General features: G+C 45.6%; 1 protein-coding gene across 1 annotated transcript; it reads right to left on the bottom strand.

The window, feature by feature from the left end:
- Positions 1-3134: 3134 nt before the first annotated feature.
- Positions 3135-12875, bottom strand: dhx8 (DEAH (Asp-Glu-Ala-His) box polypeptide 8). The gene is made up of 23 exons (XM_080466347.1): positions 12698-12875; positions 12404-12489; positions 12247-12319; positions 12079-12170; positions 11017-11123; positions 10511-10909; positions 10284-10428; positions 9980-10186; positions 9776-9863; positions 9589-9686; positions 9158-9305; positions 8513-8694; positions 8093-8287; positions 6901-7086; positions 6616-6826; positions 6353-6534; positions 6132-6272; positions 5890-6045; positions 5666-5803; positions 5325-5453; positions 5047-5243; positions 3750-3929; positions 3135-3675 (listed from the first exon to the last, which is right to left on the bottom strand). The coding sequence occupies exons 1-23, from the start codon at positions 12810-12812 to the stop codon at positions 3456-3458; spliced, it is 3675 nt and encodes a 1224-aa protein (XP_080322473.1). The 5' UTR covers positions 12813-12875; the 3' UTR covers positions 3135-3455.
- Between the last annotated feature and the right edge of the window lie 4897 nt (positions 12876-17772).

Genomic DNA, 17772 nt, shown 5'->3' with positions numbered 1-17772 from the left:
GACCTCTGGTCCAAACCGAGAGCAATTTAAAAATGGAGTCTAAACCTAAAGCAGATTAACTAAGGAAGTAACTGAGGTCAGTCCAAACCATGGGCTTCATCACAGGGAAGTTTGAGGCTGATCGTACCTCACATAGTCTCAGTGATCTCATGAATCCTCTCCACAGCCTGAACAGGATTCTATTTTTTTTCTTATTGGTTTGGTAAGTTATTAAAACTATCACCAGGTTGATTTTTTATTCCCACCATATTCGCTTACCTCTGCAAAAATGCCTAACAACTAAAAGTACCTCAGGACACCAAACGTTGCAGGGATTAAAAAAAGATGATGGTTCATCATTGTTTTTTTTGTACATACAAAAAACTATCCCTCCATCTTCTTTTAACGTTGAATATGTTCTCTGCCTTCAGACAAACTATTTGAATGAAAGGGAGATGTTAAAATGAGCAAAACTTTTACTTACTGATAACGCTGGGGAAGCTGAAGCTCCTCACACGGCACCAGGCGGAACCCCGGACCGTCGCCATAAACACGTAAAGGCTCCAATTAGACGTCTCCTCTGCAGCAGCGCATTATGAAGAGCAGTGGACACTTACTCGCGGTCGGAGTCTCTCGCTTCCTCCGTCCGTCCCAACAGGAACACGTGAAGAACTTTAATTCAGATGAGCTGCCGAGATAACGACGCTCCAACCAGATCTCTTCATATTAAAGTATGAGTCAGAGGTAGAGGCCACGGCCCCCGAGGCCTGAGAGGCCAGAGAGCATTTACATCCGAGCGTGTGTGTGTGTGTGTGTGTGTGTGTGTGTGTGTGTGTGTGTGTGTGTGTGTGTGTGTGTGTGTGTGTGTGTGTGGCATGAACTCACAGGAAAGACTGATAAGCATCTCCAGCAGCAGCAGCGTAACAATGTAACGGCAGAATCAGGACCGATGGGACGATTCTGATCCTCTAAATTTAAATCTTGGAAGGCCACTGAGATTGATTTCAGCCTTTTAATCACTTTCCGGTGGGACGTGTGTATTTGTGGGACGTTTCCAGGATGATTGATGGAAACAATGGAAGAACGCAGGCTGTCAGGGCACTTTTAGGAAATCTGCTGTTTACTGACTCAATCTACTGTAAAAGTGACGCTTCTGCTGACATCTAGTGGTGGACGGTCTCAACGACAGGCTGCAGAAATGTCTATTGCAGGAGTTCTCAATTATTTACCCCCCCCCCCCCCCCCCCCCCCCCCCCCCCCCCCCCATCGAGGGCCAAAATCAGACCAGCAGTCCAAAACCAAGGGCCGGAACCGTCACGGGTTTTTTGCATGACGTCAGTAAAAGTTGTTTTAATTGCAAATGTTAGCTACTGTTACCATTATTACTATTATTATTGTTGTTATCATCATTATTATTATGAGTAATAGTAGTCAAGGTGGTTGTAGTAATAATTTAAGCCTGGGATTTTAATTTAGTGTTGAGGGTCACATAAAAAAGCACTCTTGAAAAAAGTAAGTGTAAAACCAAAAAAGGACTCGCAAAACCAACTATCTAATTATTTACTCACAGAGAGAGACGGAGACAGAGACAGAGACAGAGACAGAGACAGAGACAGAAAGACAGGGGGACATTTACAGTTAGTTATTTTTTAAATTCCACAATTGTTGTTTCAGTTCTGCTTTTGGGTTCTTTTCTCATTTCATCCGTTTGTTTTTAATTGTGATCTGTTGCACAAACTGCTATATAAATGAACTCACTATTACCATTGTTGTCATTTTTTGTTATAATACACCAGTTAGATGCCAAATAAAAATGAATGAACAAAAACGAATGAAATCCACTGACCAATCAGTGAGAAAAGTGATGGGATGAGGAAATCCCTCTGATGTATGTTGCAGCAGAAAGTCTGTTTCTGGATTCTGCTTCTTTAGGTCAGTGATCAGAGGAAATTTCTGGGAACTAAATCCTCCACTCTTCTTGTCGCAGTATTATCCCACAGTTACCAATATCATTTTCCATCATTCCTGACATTCGTCATGTGACCTAATGCATCTGAAGATAGTTCTCAAATGGGCCTGACATTCCTGGAACATCTTTTTGGCTCCAATGAATCTTCAAGAAGATCAAGAATCACCTGTATTGTTGAAGTTTGTACCTGAGCGTGTGGATTAGTAGTGATGCGTGTTCTACCGAGTGACAGCATTCACTCCCTCGTCTCTGATCAACTCCGTGGAGTGTCTCTGAATGCTGAGCGATCTGGAGTGTGTCAACTGTTCAGTAGCTGCGCCTCCACAAGACGCACCTGAGACGGAGATTCTCGTGTCCTCTGGCGGCTGGACACGTCTCTCACGGCAAAATCCACAACCGAACAGAACAAATTCACCACATTCCTGACGGATTAATGAAAGAAAACTACAATAAGCAACGTCCCACAGCAGCCTGCCGCAGCGCACAGCTCCGGTCTGCCGCAGATCCAACATGGACCGGTAATATAAACCAACCTGTTCAGGCCAGTCACAGTTCAACTGAAGCTTTCTGATCCACTTTTCCCCGCTGCAGCTCGTGTTGTTTCTTTGTTTGATTTGGAATTACTTGGCGGGGTCGTGAAATTGAAATACGTGGACGTCTGAGGAGAGCGTGCATTGACGTAATTACGTCAGACGCGCACGGACGCCGGGTACGACTACGGTGTGAGATGAGGTCCAAACAAGTTAGAGCAGCGCATTTCACCCCCACAAGTCTCACTTTAGTTCAGATTGATGTGCAGCTCATGGGCTCCAGCGGGCCTATTGGTCTATCGAGGACCCCTGGTCTATTGCATACTCGGAATATTTCAGAATAAATTTTGTGCCTGTATCTTGCTATGGATGAAAATCCCTTTAATACTACCACTAAAGTATTTCAAATAGTAAAAACCCCATCATTGTGGCTATGAGTGTATGAGAGGATAATATGTACATGTAATGACAGTAAAAGTAAAAAAGTACTGATAAAGTACCTATAATAATGAAAAAATTAAGATGAATATTATTTCTTTGTTCCCTTTTATAATTACTTTTTTGATGCGATATAAACCTTTATTGGACTGACATGAACCACAAAAAGCACAAATATCTTAAAAAAAATAAAACGCACAAAAAACTGATCCAAGTGTTTAAAAAAAAAAAAGAGTAAATTTATTGAGGACACATCGTTATTGTGTAAGTCTGAACATCTAAGAGACACTGAACGTGGACGTTTGTCCCTGTTATTGAACAAAATATATAAGTAAATATCAATGAACCCTCTTAAAGTCCAGGTCAGACAGAATCTCCTCACAGGACTTTTAACCGCATTCTGGATCTTCTCCTCTTGATTTACAAGTAAGTACTTAAAACTGAGCAGACAGAAGGTTTTGGGCAGATTTCCAATGGAAACGTGTCCAGAGAGATTGGAGAGCTCCGCAGACCGATCACCCTCGCTGGTCGGCGCCTGGTCAGCGGCGTCTGAAGGCGCGGGAGATCCTCCAGGCGTTGGGCTCCTCGTAGCGGTTGTACAGCGGCTCCAGACGCTGCTGCTTCTTCTGCTTGCTGAGCCGCGTCGGGTCGGACACTTTGAAGAAGGCCGGGGCGAACTCCACCAGCCAGCGCGGGTCGATGGTGGTCACCTCCCGCATGTACTCCTTGGTGGTGAGCACCAGCTCGTGGTAGACGACCCTGTGGGGGGAGGGGCGAGAGGTTAGACGCTGTGGACTGGAGCGCCTGAGCAGGTCTGGAGGGCGGCGGCGTACCACTCGGGCTGTCGGTTGAACAGAGCGCTGGACGGGTGGATGTACACCACCTGCTGGTCGATCAGCGTCCTGTAGCCTTCCTGGGGATCCTTCTTGGCGGCGTTCCTGAAGAAGCCGCTGCAGATGGCTTTCTGCACTCGCACCGTGGCTTTGCCACAAGACACCACGTCCAGCTTGTGTCTGAGGAAGAAGAGACAAAGATCTTCATCCTGAAAAGGACTGATAGGGCTTTCCCACCAAAAGGAACCAGGTGCTAGTTCAGGGCCGGTGCCAGGGTCAGGCCTTAAACGAGCACCGCCAAAGAGCCACTCGTTTTTCCATTGCCAACAGAGCCAGTGAGAGCCACGTCATGACGTCACTCCAAAACGTCGTACGTCACTGATGTCACCAACATACAGGTACAAGGCGACGAACTGGAACATCGGTTTGCTCCGGATCATTACATGAGCATTAACATAGTGAATTTCTGCTCCTTTCACTTAATTTCTGGATGTCTGAATCAAATGCTTCAACATCAGGAGGAATGGAGGTGGAGAATAGAACGCAGCTCCAAAGCCGTTTCCAATGGCAACCTACGTAAACACACGCTGATTAAAGTTCTCTTTCACATGAAGCCATTAAAAGGTTCATTTTATGGCTAAAAAATCCAATCCTTCATTTACAGTGGTGTGTAGTTTGGTTTGTAGTTGCTGAACCAAAACCATCGCTTCATTATAAAGAAGTTCTGTGGGTAGAAAATAATAGTGGAGCGTCTCATAGTGGAGCACAATGCAGCCTCATGCAGACCTCAGGCTGAGGTCATAGCGTCATACAAGACCTGGAAGTGAAGTTAGTTACAATCATGTTACCATGAAAAGCCTGAAAGAAACGACAACAAAAAACTGCTTTTAAATGATCTATCCAAAGCAGCTGACAGGGAGCAGCAGCTCTGCAGGACAACAGTTCCAGAGCAATGGCTCCGTGGTCGCAGATTAAATCATCATGTTCCCACTCGTTATTATTTTTTTCTCTATAACCACTCCGGCGCTCCGTGTAGATTTCAGAAAGCCGGTTCAGCGTCTCTTCCGCCTCGTAGGTAGCGATAACTCCGCCCCCAGCTGATGACGTGTCAGGCCCCGCTCTGGCCCAGCGACGACGTGGGGCCAGCTTAGCACCTGTTTAGACCCTGATTGGCTTTAGTGATGAAAAGACAAAGAACTGGTGCTAAATCTGGCCCCGGCCCCGAACTAGAACCTGGTTCTTCCTGGTGGAAAAGCCCCCAGAGAGAAGAGCTCACCGTCTGGTGTTTTCACCTCACCTGTCCATGATGCCCAGCATCTGCTTGCGGATGTCCTGCGCTCTGCGCAGAGAGCGGGCCTGGATGAAGTTCTCGTAGCACCAGGGGTTGGAGAACTTGTTGTTCTTCCAGGAGTTGTAGACGGCCAGCAGCGTCAGGTGGTCGCCTTCTGGCTGGTGGAACTTGGCCTTCTTCTGGTCGGCCAGCGCCTGCTTGTCCTTTAACGCGGGAGGAAGCGAGGGTGAGGACGGGTGGAGGAAGGCGGGATGTGACGAAGCTCTGAACTTCTCTCAGCGTACCTTGGGCCTGTAGAAGACGTTCTGCACCGACAGCATGGACACGATGGTGAGCATCTCCTCGCTGCAGCCCAGGTGGACCGACATGATGAGCATCTTGCACAGCATCGGCTCCAGAGGAAACTCCGCCATCTGAGGAAGAGGACCGGAGAACAAATGAACTCTGAAGAACTAATCCTCACGCGCAGGTCCGTGTCGTTATTGTCATCTACTGAGCATGTGCAGAACCATTTGCTAGGGACTGATGAACATGCACAGCAGCATTTCCACCGCCTGCACTGAGTCTTCGAGAATTTTCATGAGGCCTTGGAACAGACCACACTCTACTGTAAGCGTATCCTCACCCTGCGACCCAGCCGGGTCAGAAGACCCTCGTCGTCCAGCGCTCCCAGGGTGTAGAGCTGCTCCATGGCCGTGATCAGCGTCTCCATGGGAGGAGCGTCCATGAAGTCGAAGGAGAGGAGGTCATTGATGCCCATCGCCTGGGAGGAGCAACACAAACAGACGCGACGTCATCAGATTGAACTCGTGAAAAGCTGAAACTGGCTGCAGACGATCTGCTCCGTACCTTCAGCGACAGCACGGTGCTGGCCAGGTTGGTCCTCTGGATCTCGGGCACGTTGGTGGTGAGCATCTCGTCTCTGTACGCTCGCTCCGTGTAGAGCCGGTAACACTTCCCGGGGCCGGTTCTGCCGGCTCGGCCGGCTCGCTGTTTGGCCTGAGCCTGCAGTCAGAAGGAGAACTATTACTAACGGTCCTCGTGGAAGGGCTCAGAGTTCCTTCTGATGCAGGGTGGTTCTCAGGCGGTACCTGCGAAATGGGAGTCACCACCAGCTGGTCAATGCCGGTCTTGGAGTTGTAGACTTTCTGCTTGACGAAGCCTGGATCCACCACGTAGTAGATCCCGTCGATGGTCAGAGACGTCTCTGCGATGTTGGTGGCAATGACGACCTTTGGAAAGGGAAGCGAAGCAGGATTAATGGATGACTGTGGAGAACTGGAGTTCTTCAAGTCGCTGCTGACTGAAGCACCTTTCTGCTGCCCGGAGGCGCCGGGTCAAAGATCCTGGTCTGCATCTCGCTGGGCAGGGCCGAGTAAACCGGCAGGATGATCAGCTCGGGAACATCTGGTCCCAGAGACTTCATCCGCTCGTACAGGATCTCACAGGCGGTGTCGATCTCTTCCTGACCCGTTAGAAACACCAGAATGTCCCCTGGAGGCCACAGACAGGAAGTTAACACCAAAACAAACTAAATAAAAGACATTTTTCCCGTAAAATGTGAAGATTCCTCACCGGGAGGCTCCGTCAGGTGAATCTGCATGACGGTGATGAGGCTGGCGTCCAGGTAGTCCGTCTCAGGCTCTTTGGTGTAAAGAACCTCCACCGGGTAGGTTCTGCCCGGGATGGTGAAGATCGGGGCTTCGTAGAAATACTGGGAGAACTTGACGGCGTCCAGCGTGGCCGAGGTGACGATCAGCTTCATGTCCGTGCGCTTCTGGACCGTCTGAAGGGAACAAGCGCGCGGTCAGAAACTCTTTTCTTTCCTCCTCCCAGAATCCTCGGCGGTCTTCACTTTACCTTCTTGAGGAGACCGAACAGCACGTCGGTGTGGATCGTCCTCTCGTGGGCTTCGTCCAGCATGATGATGGCGTACTGGCCGAGCTCGGAGTCGATCAGACACTCTCTCAGCAGCATCCCGTCCGTCATGTACTTGATGACCGTCTCAGGACTGGTGCAGTCCTCAAAACGGATGGTGTAGCCCACCTGAAAACATTAAAGGGGTTTTATTATCCAGCTTTTCAACACTTTCACATGGTCTCATTGGTCCAGAAACTTTATTGCCCCAAATCCACCTTTTCCTTGATTTTCAACCATTTGAATATTGGATCATAGGAGCTACATTCAGAATCTGCTGTGTCTGTGTGAGCTGGACTGGCTCCGGCCACACATGCCCACCTTGGGAAGAGGAGGAAGTACTTCCTCTCGCGGTGCCATGTGCCAGAGCAGAGCTGCCTGATTGTGGGAGGGTCTATGGAAGGAAGTACCTTGATTGGGATTGGCTAAACCCCTGATGACACTATGTAGGGTTTGATTTCTGATTGGCTGGTTGGAGCAACACACTTTTTAAAAACTGAATCAAGCCAGGGAGAGAGAGGACAGACTTGCTTCACTTCTGGGGCGTCATTCCACCATTAGAAAATGAATTTTGCATAATATGACCCCTTCAAAAAACAAACTCTCGGCTGGTGGCTGTTTGGACGCTCAGCACAGGATCAGTAAAGAGAAACTCCAGGTCCACAGAATAAATGTACCATTTTTATAGTCAAAACATTATAATTCACTATTCTTTAAGTCAAAAACATAACAAAATGTAACTTCTCAAAGTAAAATATATTAAAATGCATTATTCTTTTGAGTCAAAAACAGTACAAGTTTCACTTCTTAAAGTAAAAAAACAACAGAGCTCTCACCACTCAAAAATATTTTAATTTTAAATCCCTAATATCAGAGACAATAAGATTTTAACTCCTTAAACATAAAAATGTACGATTCTTTAAGGAAATATAATTGATATGTAGACAGAGTTACTTTTTATAATAAATGACTGAATCTAATTCCCCCATATTTTTGTGATGAAGTGTGTTTTTAAAATGTGGATTAAATCCTGCTGGCTGATCACACTGATCGAAGTTGTTCCTCCAACACACACAGTGATTTTACCCGTCTTATAATAATACAACATGATGAGTGAGGTCAGTGAAGCGCTGACCTCTTGACCCAGACAGCAGCCGTACTCCTCAGACACTCTCTTAGCCACCGACATGGCCGCCACACGACGCGGCTGCGTGCAGCCGATCTTGCCTCTGGTTGTGTATCCGGCCTCGGCCAGATACTGAGTGATCTGTGTCGTCTTCCCAGAGCCCGTCTCCCCGATGACGATCAGAATCTGGTTGTCGTGAACAGCCTGCGACACACACACACACACACACACAGGATTTAAACACCTGCAGCACCACACAGGACTTCCTTTCATCGTGGCAGATGTTTCTTTAATATCACACCTCATCAACGACCGAGTGAAATGTAGATGAACTGAGTGAGTGAGTGAGTGAGTGAGTGAGTGAGTGAGTGAGTGAGTGAGTGAGTGAGTGAGTGAGTGAGCAAGGGAGCGAGGGAGCGAGTGAGGGACCTGGATAAGCTGCTCCTTCAGTTTGTAGATAGGCAGACTCTCTCTCTGCTCCAGGATGGAGAGCTGCGTCTTCTTCCCGTACGACGCCTTGTTCCCGCCGAAGGCGTGCTTCTTCCACTCGGGAATGTCGTTGGGCATCATGCCGATGCCTCGCATGTTGGCGGCGATCTGCCTCCCGTCGACTGTAAAGAGCAGCGCAGCGTCCTTGTTATTATGAGGATTGAACTTTTGACGGGGTCACGGTACCGATGGCTCTGCGGGGTTAGAGGGGGACAAATAACCGCCAAGGGGAATGGTCTCAACCACCTTGGGGCCAGAGAGGACACTCAGACACGGCGACTCTGTCTGGACAGATGGCGGCTGCAGGAAGCCAGAAAACCATCTCCAGCTCTGGCACGCCGGAGGGAAGCCGCCTACCTCGTGTCTGACACCCGGCGGCTTGCGCTTTTCATAAATACTCAGAACGCATCGCCAGAGTCATTAAGATGTTTACAGTTCAGGAGCCAAAAATGAAGAGAACGCCTTTCTATCCAATCCGAGGACGGCGTTTAACATCATCGATATGTTAATTTCAAGATGGCAGATGTTTGATCTCATGTTGAACATACGAACATCTGTAATGAGCGCGACTAATAGATTGCTCACCATCTGGCAGCGGGTCCACCCAGTGTTTGTTCAGCCCCATGGGGATGGAGTCCATCTCCGCCTCGCGAGCAGCCTGCTTCAGCTCCCGCCTCTCCTTCGCCAGCGCGCTTTGCATCATGGCGGCCTGGGACAGCGAGCCATCTGGATTCTGCACGCAGACAATCAAACTACATCAACACTCTGCGATGCCCACAACTTACAATCGCTCATTAAGCAGCAGAGGTCGAGTCTGTAGGAGGGATTCAATCCCAGGTGACACAAACGATTATGAAAAAAAACAAACAAAAAAACAAAACGATTTGAAACATTTTAATTGCAGCAAGTCGGAGTGGTGACGTCTACATTAGTGACTCAGTGATACCGTTATGGTATCAGGTTTGATACAGCATCAAGCGCTCATATTGTGAATGCCCCCCCCCCCAGAACTCTACCTTCACGATCTTGACGGGACTCATGTCCATGCTTTGTTTGGTGTGTCCTCTCAGAAACGGAGGTTCCTCTTCAACCAGCTCGATTTCCAAATCTTCATCTGGATGGAGAGATAAACCAGTCAGAAAGAACTTCACACAAGCAGCGTTTTCAATCACAACAACAGAGAGAGAAAAACTAAGTTCTCACCTTCTTCGTCATCGACTTTAGGAAGAATTCCAGTCTCATCATCAAAATCAGGGAATTCTTCTTTAGACAGCACGTTAGCGGCGATCATCTGGAGGTGAACAGAAAACATGAGCATTGTAAGAGCAGACGCCATTTAACTCAACGAACCCTAGTAGATAAACAGTGAGGTCAGGGGTCAGATCCCCTCCAGGCTCCTCTTCCCACCTGTTTGATCTCCCACTTCTCGGGGTCGGAGATCTTGGTCAGCCTCTTGCGCTCCAGCGTGTCGTCCTGCTCCAGCTCGGGGGCGTGGCCTAAGTTCAGGTTACTGGGCCGGTCCGGGTTCCTCATGGCGATCTCCTCTCCTCCATCCGGGCCCACATTCCTCCTCCTGTTGGGATTCAGGTCTTCGCCTGTCTCTTGTTCCACATCCTGGAGAACCGAGGAGAAAGAAGTGCGTCTAACTATCAAATCACTTCAATATCGTCCCTCGTGTTTTAACTAAATACTATTGAGTTTGTCTTCCTACCTTCATACTGAGGCTAGTCTTTGATCCGGTGAATGAAAGCACTTTAACTTTGACTCGTTGGCCTTTGCTGACGACGTCGGCCACATTGGCCACTCGACCTTCCCTGCGCAGCTCAGAGATGTGCACTAAACCCTCCCAACGCTTCCTAATAGAGAAGAACAAGATCCTGATTGAGTTGAGAACAAACGGAACAAACAGAAGTGAACATCAAACGACTTCACACCGACCTCAGTCCCTCCAGCTGAACGAAGCATCCGAACTGCATGATGCTGGTGACCTTCCCGTTGTAGATGTCTCCGACTGACGGCTCCTCGGGCGGAGGGCGATCCACATGTTTGTCCTTCCAGCGGTCAGACTCTCTGTCCTGGTCTTTCCTGGGACTCGGTGTTCGATCAGACCAGCGGCTGGTTTTCTCTCTTCTTTTCCCTCGATCTCTGTCTCTGTCTCGCTCTCTGTCTCTGTCTCGCTCTCGGTCTCTGTGTCGGTCGCGGTCTCTGGAGTGAGACCTGGATCTGGAACGTGATCTGGAACGATGGCGTCTCCTTCTGTCTTTGTCTCGATCCCTGTGTCGATCTCGGTCTCTGCTTCTGCTGCGACTTCGGCTGTGGCGTCTGTTCTTCTCTGATCTGTGGCGGGAAGAAGGAATAAATCTCTTACGAAAATATTGATAGTATAATATTGATAAACCTCAGCTGCATCTACAAGGAAAACAGAATGTCTTTAGTCATCTTACCGGCTCTTGCTCACTTTGGAATCTGGCCCGCTCACACTGGGCAGAAACATTTCCAGCTCCTTCATGGCATCGGCCGCTATTTTCACATCATCTTCATCCAGCAACTTCTATTCAATTCAGTCAAACAGAAAAGAAGTAAATAGGTTTTCACTTGTCAAGATTTTTGTTTAGTTTAATAATAAAAAGTGAGTTTCTTTAAAACAGCAGATTCAGAAGCATGTTGTAACTATTAGAGTGTAGTTTTGGGGAAAATAAGCACGAGTTTATAAAACGTTAATTTAACACAATCTTAAGGTACATTTCTGGGAAAAAAAATCAGCTACCAAAAAAACCTACTTTCAATCTGTTTTCTTCTGCATTTCTACTTAGAATAAGTCAAGTGGTAATAAAACAAATAGCACAGAGGAGAGTTTCACCTGAGCAGATAATTCATCTAAATAAAACAGTGAAAGCTATACTATATTGCCAAAAGTATTTGCTCAGCTCTTCAAATCATTGAATTCAGGTGTTCCAGTCACTTTTATGGCGATAGGTGAAAAAAATAAAATAAAATCAAGCACCTCGGCACACAGACTTATTCTACAAAGATTGGCCAAAGGACACGTCGCTCTCAGGAGCTCAGTGAACTCCAGTGTGGTACAGTGATTGGATCCCACCTGTGCAGCTGGGAACTTTCCACAAAATAAACTATTAGTATGGTAACAAAGTGAAAGCGATTGGGAACAACTGCAACCCCGCCACGAAACATTGCATAGTGAACAGAGGTGGCCAACTTTCTGTCAATAGGTAGACATCTCCAACCTATAAATATACACCTAAACTTTGTGGAAAGGGTTTCTATAAGAGATAAAGCTGTTATAGCAGTAAAGGTGGACCGACATCAGAATAGATTCAATGGTTTAAAAATAGGATGTCACGCAATTTCATGTTTGTGAAGACAAGCTAGAGCGATTCCCTCCAGGATCCACATCAAGCAAAAGATAGACAATGAGCTATAAATAGGTTGAAACGATATTATAATGCATTAAAACTGAACAAATGCCTCATGTTTAAACTCCTTACCTTAGGCTCCGGATCATCTGCTCTACACAGTGCAGGAAATAACTCCTTCAATCGGTCCTTTTCCGTCACCGGCTTGGTCGGAGCCTCAGAGGCTGAAAAAGAAAATAAATCAGTGAACTGTGTCTACTGAAGAACCAACACGCTTCGCATTGCAGCGGGTCTCTTTACCTTTAATTGAAGATTCTTTGGGTGGAGGTCGCATCGTTTGTATGAGCCTGAGGAGATTGCCGATGAGAGAATCCTACAGAGACAAGACAATGGCACGCATTCAAAACAATGGGAGATAGAGTTAAGCTTGGTTATCACTTCATAATCACGAACTTACCGTGAATTCTGCTCCATTTTGGATCAACAGATCCTTAAATCCGTCAAAACTTGGTTGTTTTTCAGCGAGACTAATAACAAACTCGGCTGTGAAGACACACAACAACACGTTAGCTCAACGTTAACAGAGATAACGTGTTATATTAAGTGTGCGGGGGACATAACATACAAATACAACGCTTTATCCGATAAGTTAAGTTAGTTTGTGAATTGAAAGTCGAGGCTAGCGTGGTTAGCATAAGCTAGCCAGCCGTTTACGCAAGGCGTTTCATAGGTTTATGGTCAAAATACGCACCTAAATCTTTGTCACTGATCCCGAGATGGTTGTCCAGCTCCGTGCACACCTTGGACACCAGAGACAGATATTCGAGCTGGGAGAGCTCGTCCACTCCGCCGTCTGCCATCGTCATGTTTTGTTCAGTAGACGTCGTTGCTGGCGGACATGTTGGTTTGGGGACAGGACTCCACTTCCGGTGTGTAACGGAAGCGCGTTGTATGACGTTTCCGCCTCCAGACGCAAGATGGCGCCAAAGCTCCTGACGAGAGAATAAAGACGTCCTCCCACTTGTGGGCCTTTTCGCTTCTGTGGCAGATTAATGTGGCAATTGTACTGTGGAAGCATACTGTAAAAAATATTTATGTTAAAGAAAGTGGTCGTTTAAATCAAAGTCATGAAAGTGACGTAGATCCTTCTTTTCAAGGCTCTCTATTCTGGCTTCTATCAAACCACATTGTCAGCTGGCAAATATAAAACCATATGTACATATTTGCTCATTTCATAGGTATGTGTTGAATGTTTCATGTTATGTCTGCAGTGCAGATGCAGTTTTCTGGATCTCATCGATGTATCTGTCTATCGGCTACACCCGTCCATCCATCCATCTTGCATACAGGGTCGCTGTGACGGAACGTGAAGCACCAAATGAAGTTTTCATTTCCAAAATGTTTACACATGTTTGATTAACTGCATATCATCCACGCCAGAATAAAATATCAATGTTGGCCTTGGAGCGTTTGTGCGCAGTCAGCATGTTCTCCCTGTGTGCAAGAATTTCCTCCCATTCTGCAAACATGCAGATTGAATCCAATAAAATTAGGATTCATTAATTGATGACATTCAAGTGCCTGGAGATGTGAATGGGAGTGTGTGTGCCACTCTTCAATAGTTGACAGGTATTTGTCACGCAAATGCTGGTACTGTTGAGACATGTGGAGTGAGCGCAGATGAAAAATATAAAACTCAACAATCTCACAAGCGTGACATCTTAATGATGCTAAAAGTTACCAAACATCAGCGAAAACATACCTGTGGCGTGGTTATATGTTCTGGAAAATGTTTTCCCTCTTATTCTGGTGGCTTCATCAGTTCATACTGTTCTCTTGTCGAGACTGTTTGTCATTTGCCCTTCAACAAGTCCCTTCGGACGCACACAAAAAGTTTCTGAAATGCATGTGAGCGCTCGCTGTTTTCTTTTGAAACCGTAGAAATTACGTAACACATAACATGCAAAGCTTAGAAAGGCTGCCTCTTGGTTGGAAAATGATCTGTTTTTGTTGTGTGAATAGGAAAAAAAAAGTCAAACTGTTCTACAATGCAACTTTATTTAGATCGCAGTGGCTTTCTGGTGCTTTTCTCATTACAACAGCAAATCAAAACCAGAGTGTCACGAACTTTCCATTTGTCACTGGCATTGAATTTTAACAAAACAAACCGTCAAACTATCAATATTGTCATTGATGAAGTTCTTTGTTAAGCTTTGAGCTTCCCGGCTCTTTAAATTCTGTCAATGAAACTTACGGATCTTAAATTGTTGCCACAACCAGATAAAACACGCATTATTTTGTTGTGTATTGGACCTTTGGCCTTTCAGCCTCCCAGAGATCATTCAGCTTGCTGGTCAGTTCGGGAAGCCCAGAGGGTCGCATGGCGTTTCTCCGATGCTCTGCAGTGACCTCCCCGCGACGCCTTCCTGTAAATACCTCAAACCAGATGTTCAGCTGTGTTCTTAGAAAGAGGACGTGTATTTACACACGGCAATACAGTTATTTTATCACCAACGTGAGGAAATGATGGGTGAATATCTGACAGCAGATGACATTGTGTTTTGCTTTTCATCATCGGTTCCAGTGGTTGGATAGAGGCTGCGACGGATCGTGTGCGGCTCTTATTTTCATCACAACCTTTTCTTCTGCAACACCGAGGTCCGTTGGCACCCATGTTGTACGAAGAAATAGATTTTGTTTCATGCTACGGTCAACATGCACACTCAATCCAACTATCCGGAGAAGTTCGGGGTAAAATGCCTTGCTCAAGGGCACTTCGGCATATAAAGAGGGGGAGATGGCAGTGAACCTTGCAATTATAAGACAAATTGTTCTTCTACCTTCACAGTCCTCCATATATACTTACGGTACATACTATATGATCTGTACTTGGTCTGTTAAATAGGAATCTTGGTATTTTGGGAGCTCTTAACAAGAAATACTAAATGAGTCATGGTTGTTAGAATGAGGTGCCATCAGCTAAATTCAGCCATCAGATGATATGAGCCACTTAGCAATTGCTGTGACACCGCAACTTCCCACTGGTGGGATTAACAGAGGTTTATCTTTTCTTAGTCTTTAATGATTTTTTTTTAAATAAACCAAAAACGTTCATCAACCTGCACAGACACACAGCAGCCAGTTGATGGCAGAGTTTGACCAGAATTGTGCTTTTTTTTTTATTTTGGGCTTTGCAACTGAGGGGGGGGGGGGGGGGGGGGGAGTGGGACAGCAACAAAACAGAGCTTAAATACATTCTAATATACTATTTTTATGTTACCTCATACAGTACAATGCACTGGAGTTGATTGTACTCCATTATTTTACAGAAATGGTTGAGAGAACGAATCCATCTAATTAACTGCCGAAATAGTTTCTAAAGTTTCAAGGCACCCGACAGGTCATTTAAAAGGAACGATGCATTGTTCCATTTAAATAAATTATTATAGAAGTAATATTTCTAGTGTTTTGTTTGAACCCAGTTTGTAGATACTTCACAGCATAATGGACCAAAAACAAAAGCCTAGAGACTTGAATCACAGATTCTCTAGAAACAAAGCTCTACAAATGTCCGAATATGATAAAGACATCATCAAATTGTAGGAGAGAATATTCTATTGCTGCCTCGTGCATTGCGTCACCTATCAGTGGTTATAATGCCACGGCTGATTTGTCCTAACGCACGAGTCATTTGGTCACCTGAAGCACTGAGCATGATTGAAAAATCCAAGCCAGTACAACCTCAAGTTATACAGTATTTATTGCAGGCAAACGTGACAATAAATAATATATACACACACATGGGGTCCATGAAATGCTGGTTAAACAGTCGTTCAGTCTGAAAAACCCTGACCAGCTGCAGCAGCAGGGGCTCTGCCCCAGTCACTGGACCTCCACTCCACCAGTTCTCTTTCACTCCCTATTCTGAGGAGGAAATAAAGCCAGACGCTCAATTTGTGACCAACCTGCTGATTTTTATGACCTCTTTCTGTCTATATATTAAATCCCATCCTCATGTCTATTTAAACTCCTTGATATATATTACGATGCCTTTTGATGATGAACGATCATGAAAAGATGTTTATATAATAATGTCTCAAATTGACTTATTGTGAAGACAATACAAAAGATTAATGATGATGACCATAGTGACATTCACACCTGCTCCAATCAGCCTCCAGTAGGACATTTTCTATTCTTTGGATCAGCTCGTCCATATATGGTTTTCGACCCCTCTTTCCACGCATCATCCAGAACAGATCCTGTCAACTTCAAGTTTCAAACACATTGCGCTTTGCTGCATGAATGCCAGCCCAAGCGTCGACAGTCGTACAAACATTTTAAAGACACATTTGAAGGAGTTGTTGCCCCTTGAGCAGTTTTACGGCACGGATGAGATTTGAATCCACAGGATTGGACAAAAGACCGTCCAGCAGAACCTTCAGGAGGATGTCTTCTCGGGTCGGAGGTCCTTTGGAGCTCCTAACCTTAAAATAACGTCAATACATGTGTTTATTATGGTGAAAAAAAATAAACAATCTTTTTGTTACTTTTCCCTTTAATATGAATCAATGTCATGGGAGCGGCTGTGTATTTACAGTGGTGGAGAAAAAACGTTTTTAGACTCCTTTAAACTTTTACGCAATCTCACATATTATCATGAAACATTTGTGGGAACACGTTTTTTTGTGTTTCAAGCAATGCTCTAATGCAGCCACACCTCTGAGAGGTGATGACAAAAACCCCGAGAGCGTTTCGAAAGAGAACCTCACGCACACGGGGACCAACACAGGTGTACGATTACCTGGACGGAGAGTGGACGACGTATTTTCTGTCACCTCGGACCGCTGCATCTCGTTGTTCATACTCCACTCGGCATCCATATCAAAACAATAAAAAGATGGTGATCTAAATTGGTGTGTCAAAGGATTCACTGTTATCGTGAGACGATTCCTAACGCACGAGAAGGACAAGAACATGCAAATTAAAAAAAAAAACAAGAGAAATGACTACTGTACAAGTTTAAAAGAAAAAAAAAATAGATATAAAAACAGTGTATATGTATATTCTTACATCATGCAGACTCTCTCCAGAGGGGACAAGCTCTGGAGCTGGAGCCGAGAGGTTCGAGTTGACCAAGACATCCACATCATTCGACCCTCTGGACGACTTCGGCCCGCTGCTCAAGCTGCTGCTCACGCTGCTGCTCGGCCTGCTGCACATCAACAAATAAACAAGCCCAAAATGCAGGATTGAGCTGAAACAAGGAGTCCAATGAGGTGTGGTCAGATAGAGAGGACAGCGATGGAGGAGACGGCGGCAGGAAACAAGCAGAGGATGGAGGATCAATGTGAAAGTAAACAAAGGAAGAGGAATGGAAAAGGCTCAGGGACAATGCAGAGGAAAGGAGAGTGAATATATCAAGAAACTAATACAATATGGCACAAACAGACAGAGAAAAAGAGAAAAGCATGTTAAGGTCCACAGAAGGACACAGGGAGGAAGAAGTCACAGCGTGGTAACATGGTACTTTACCTAATAGACACAATCCCAGTATTAGTATGTTTGGACTAAAGTCTCGGGCCACATTTCCATACTTATTATCAGAAGTGCACCAAATTAATTTTATTTTTAATTTTTTTCAGGCAACTCAAGAGGATGAAATTCTGAATACTGTAGACGGAGTAGAGGTATGTAGAATGTACATATGAAACCTCCTGTAAAATACAGTGCTATAGCAGAAGGCACTGTTCCAGCAGGAGTTTAGAAATACCCCATTATTTATAGAAGGTGGTATGAAATGTTCATTTAAGCATTCGTAATACT

This window comes from Lipophrys pholis (assembly GCF_963383615.2).
Source record: "Lipophrys pholis genome assembly, chromosome: 1".
Lineage (NCBI taxonomy): Eukaryota > Metazoa > Chordata > Actinopteri > Blenniiformes > Blenniidae > Lipophrys > Lipophrys pholis.
The sequence above is the reverse complement of the archived record's forward strand: the minus strand, read 5'-3'. Positions and strand labels throughout refer to the sequence as shown.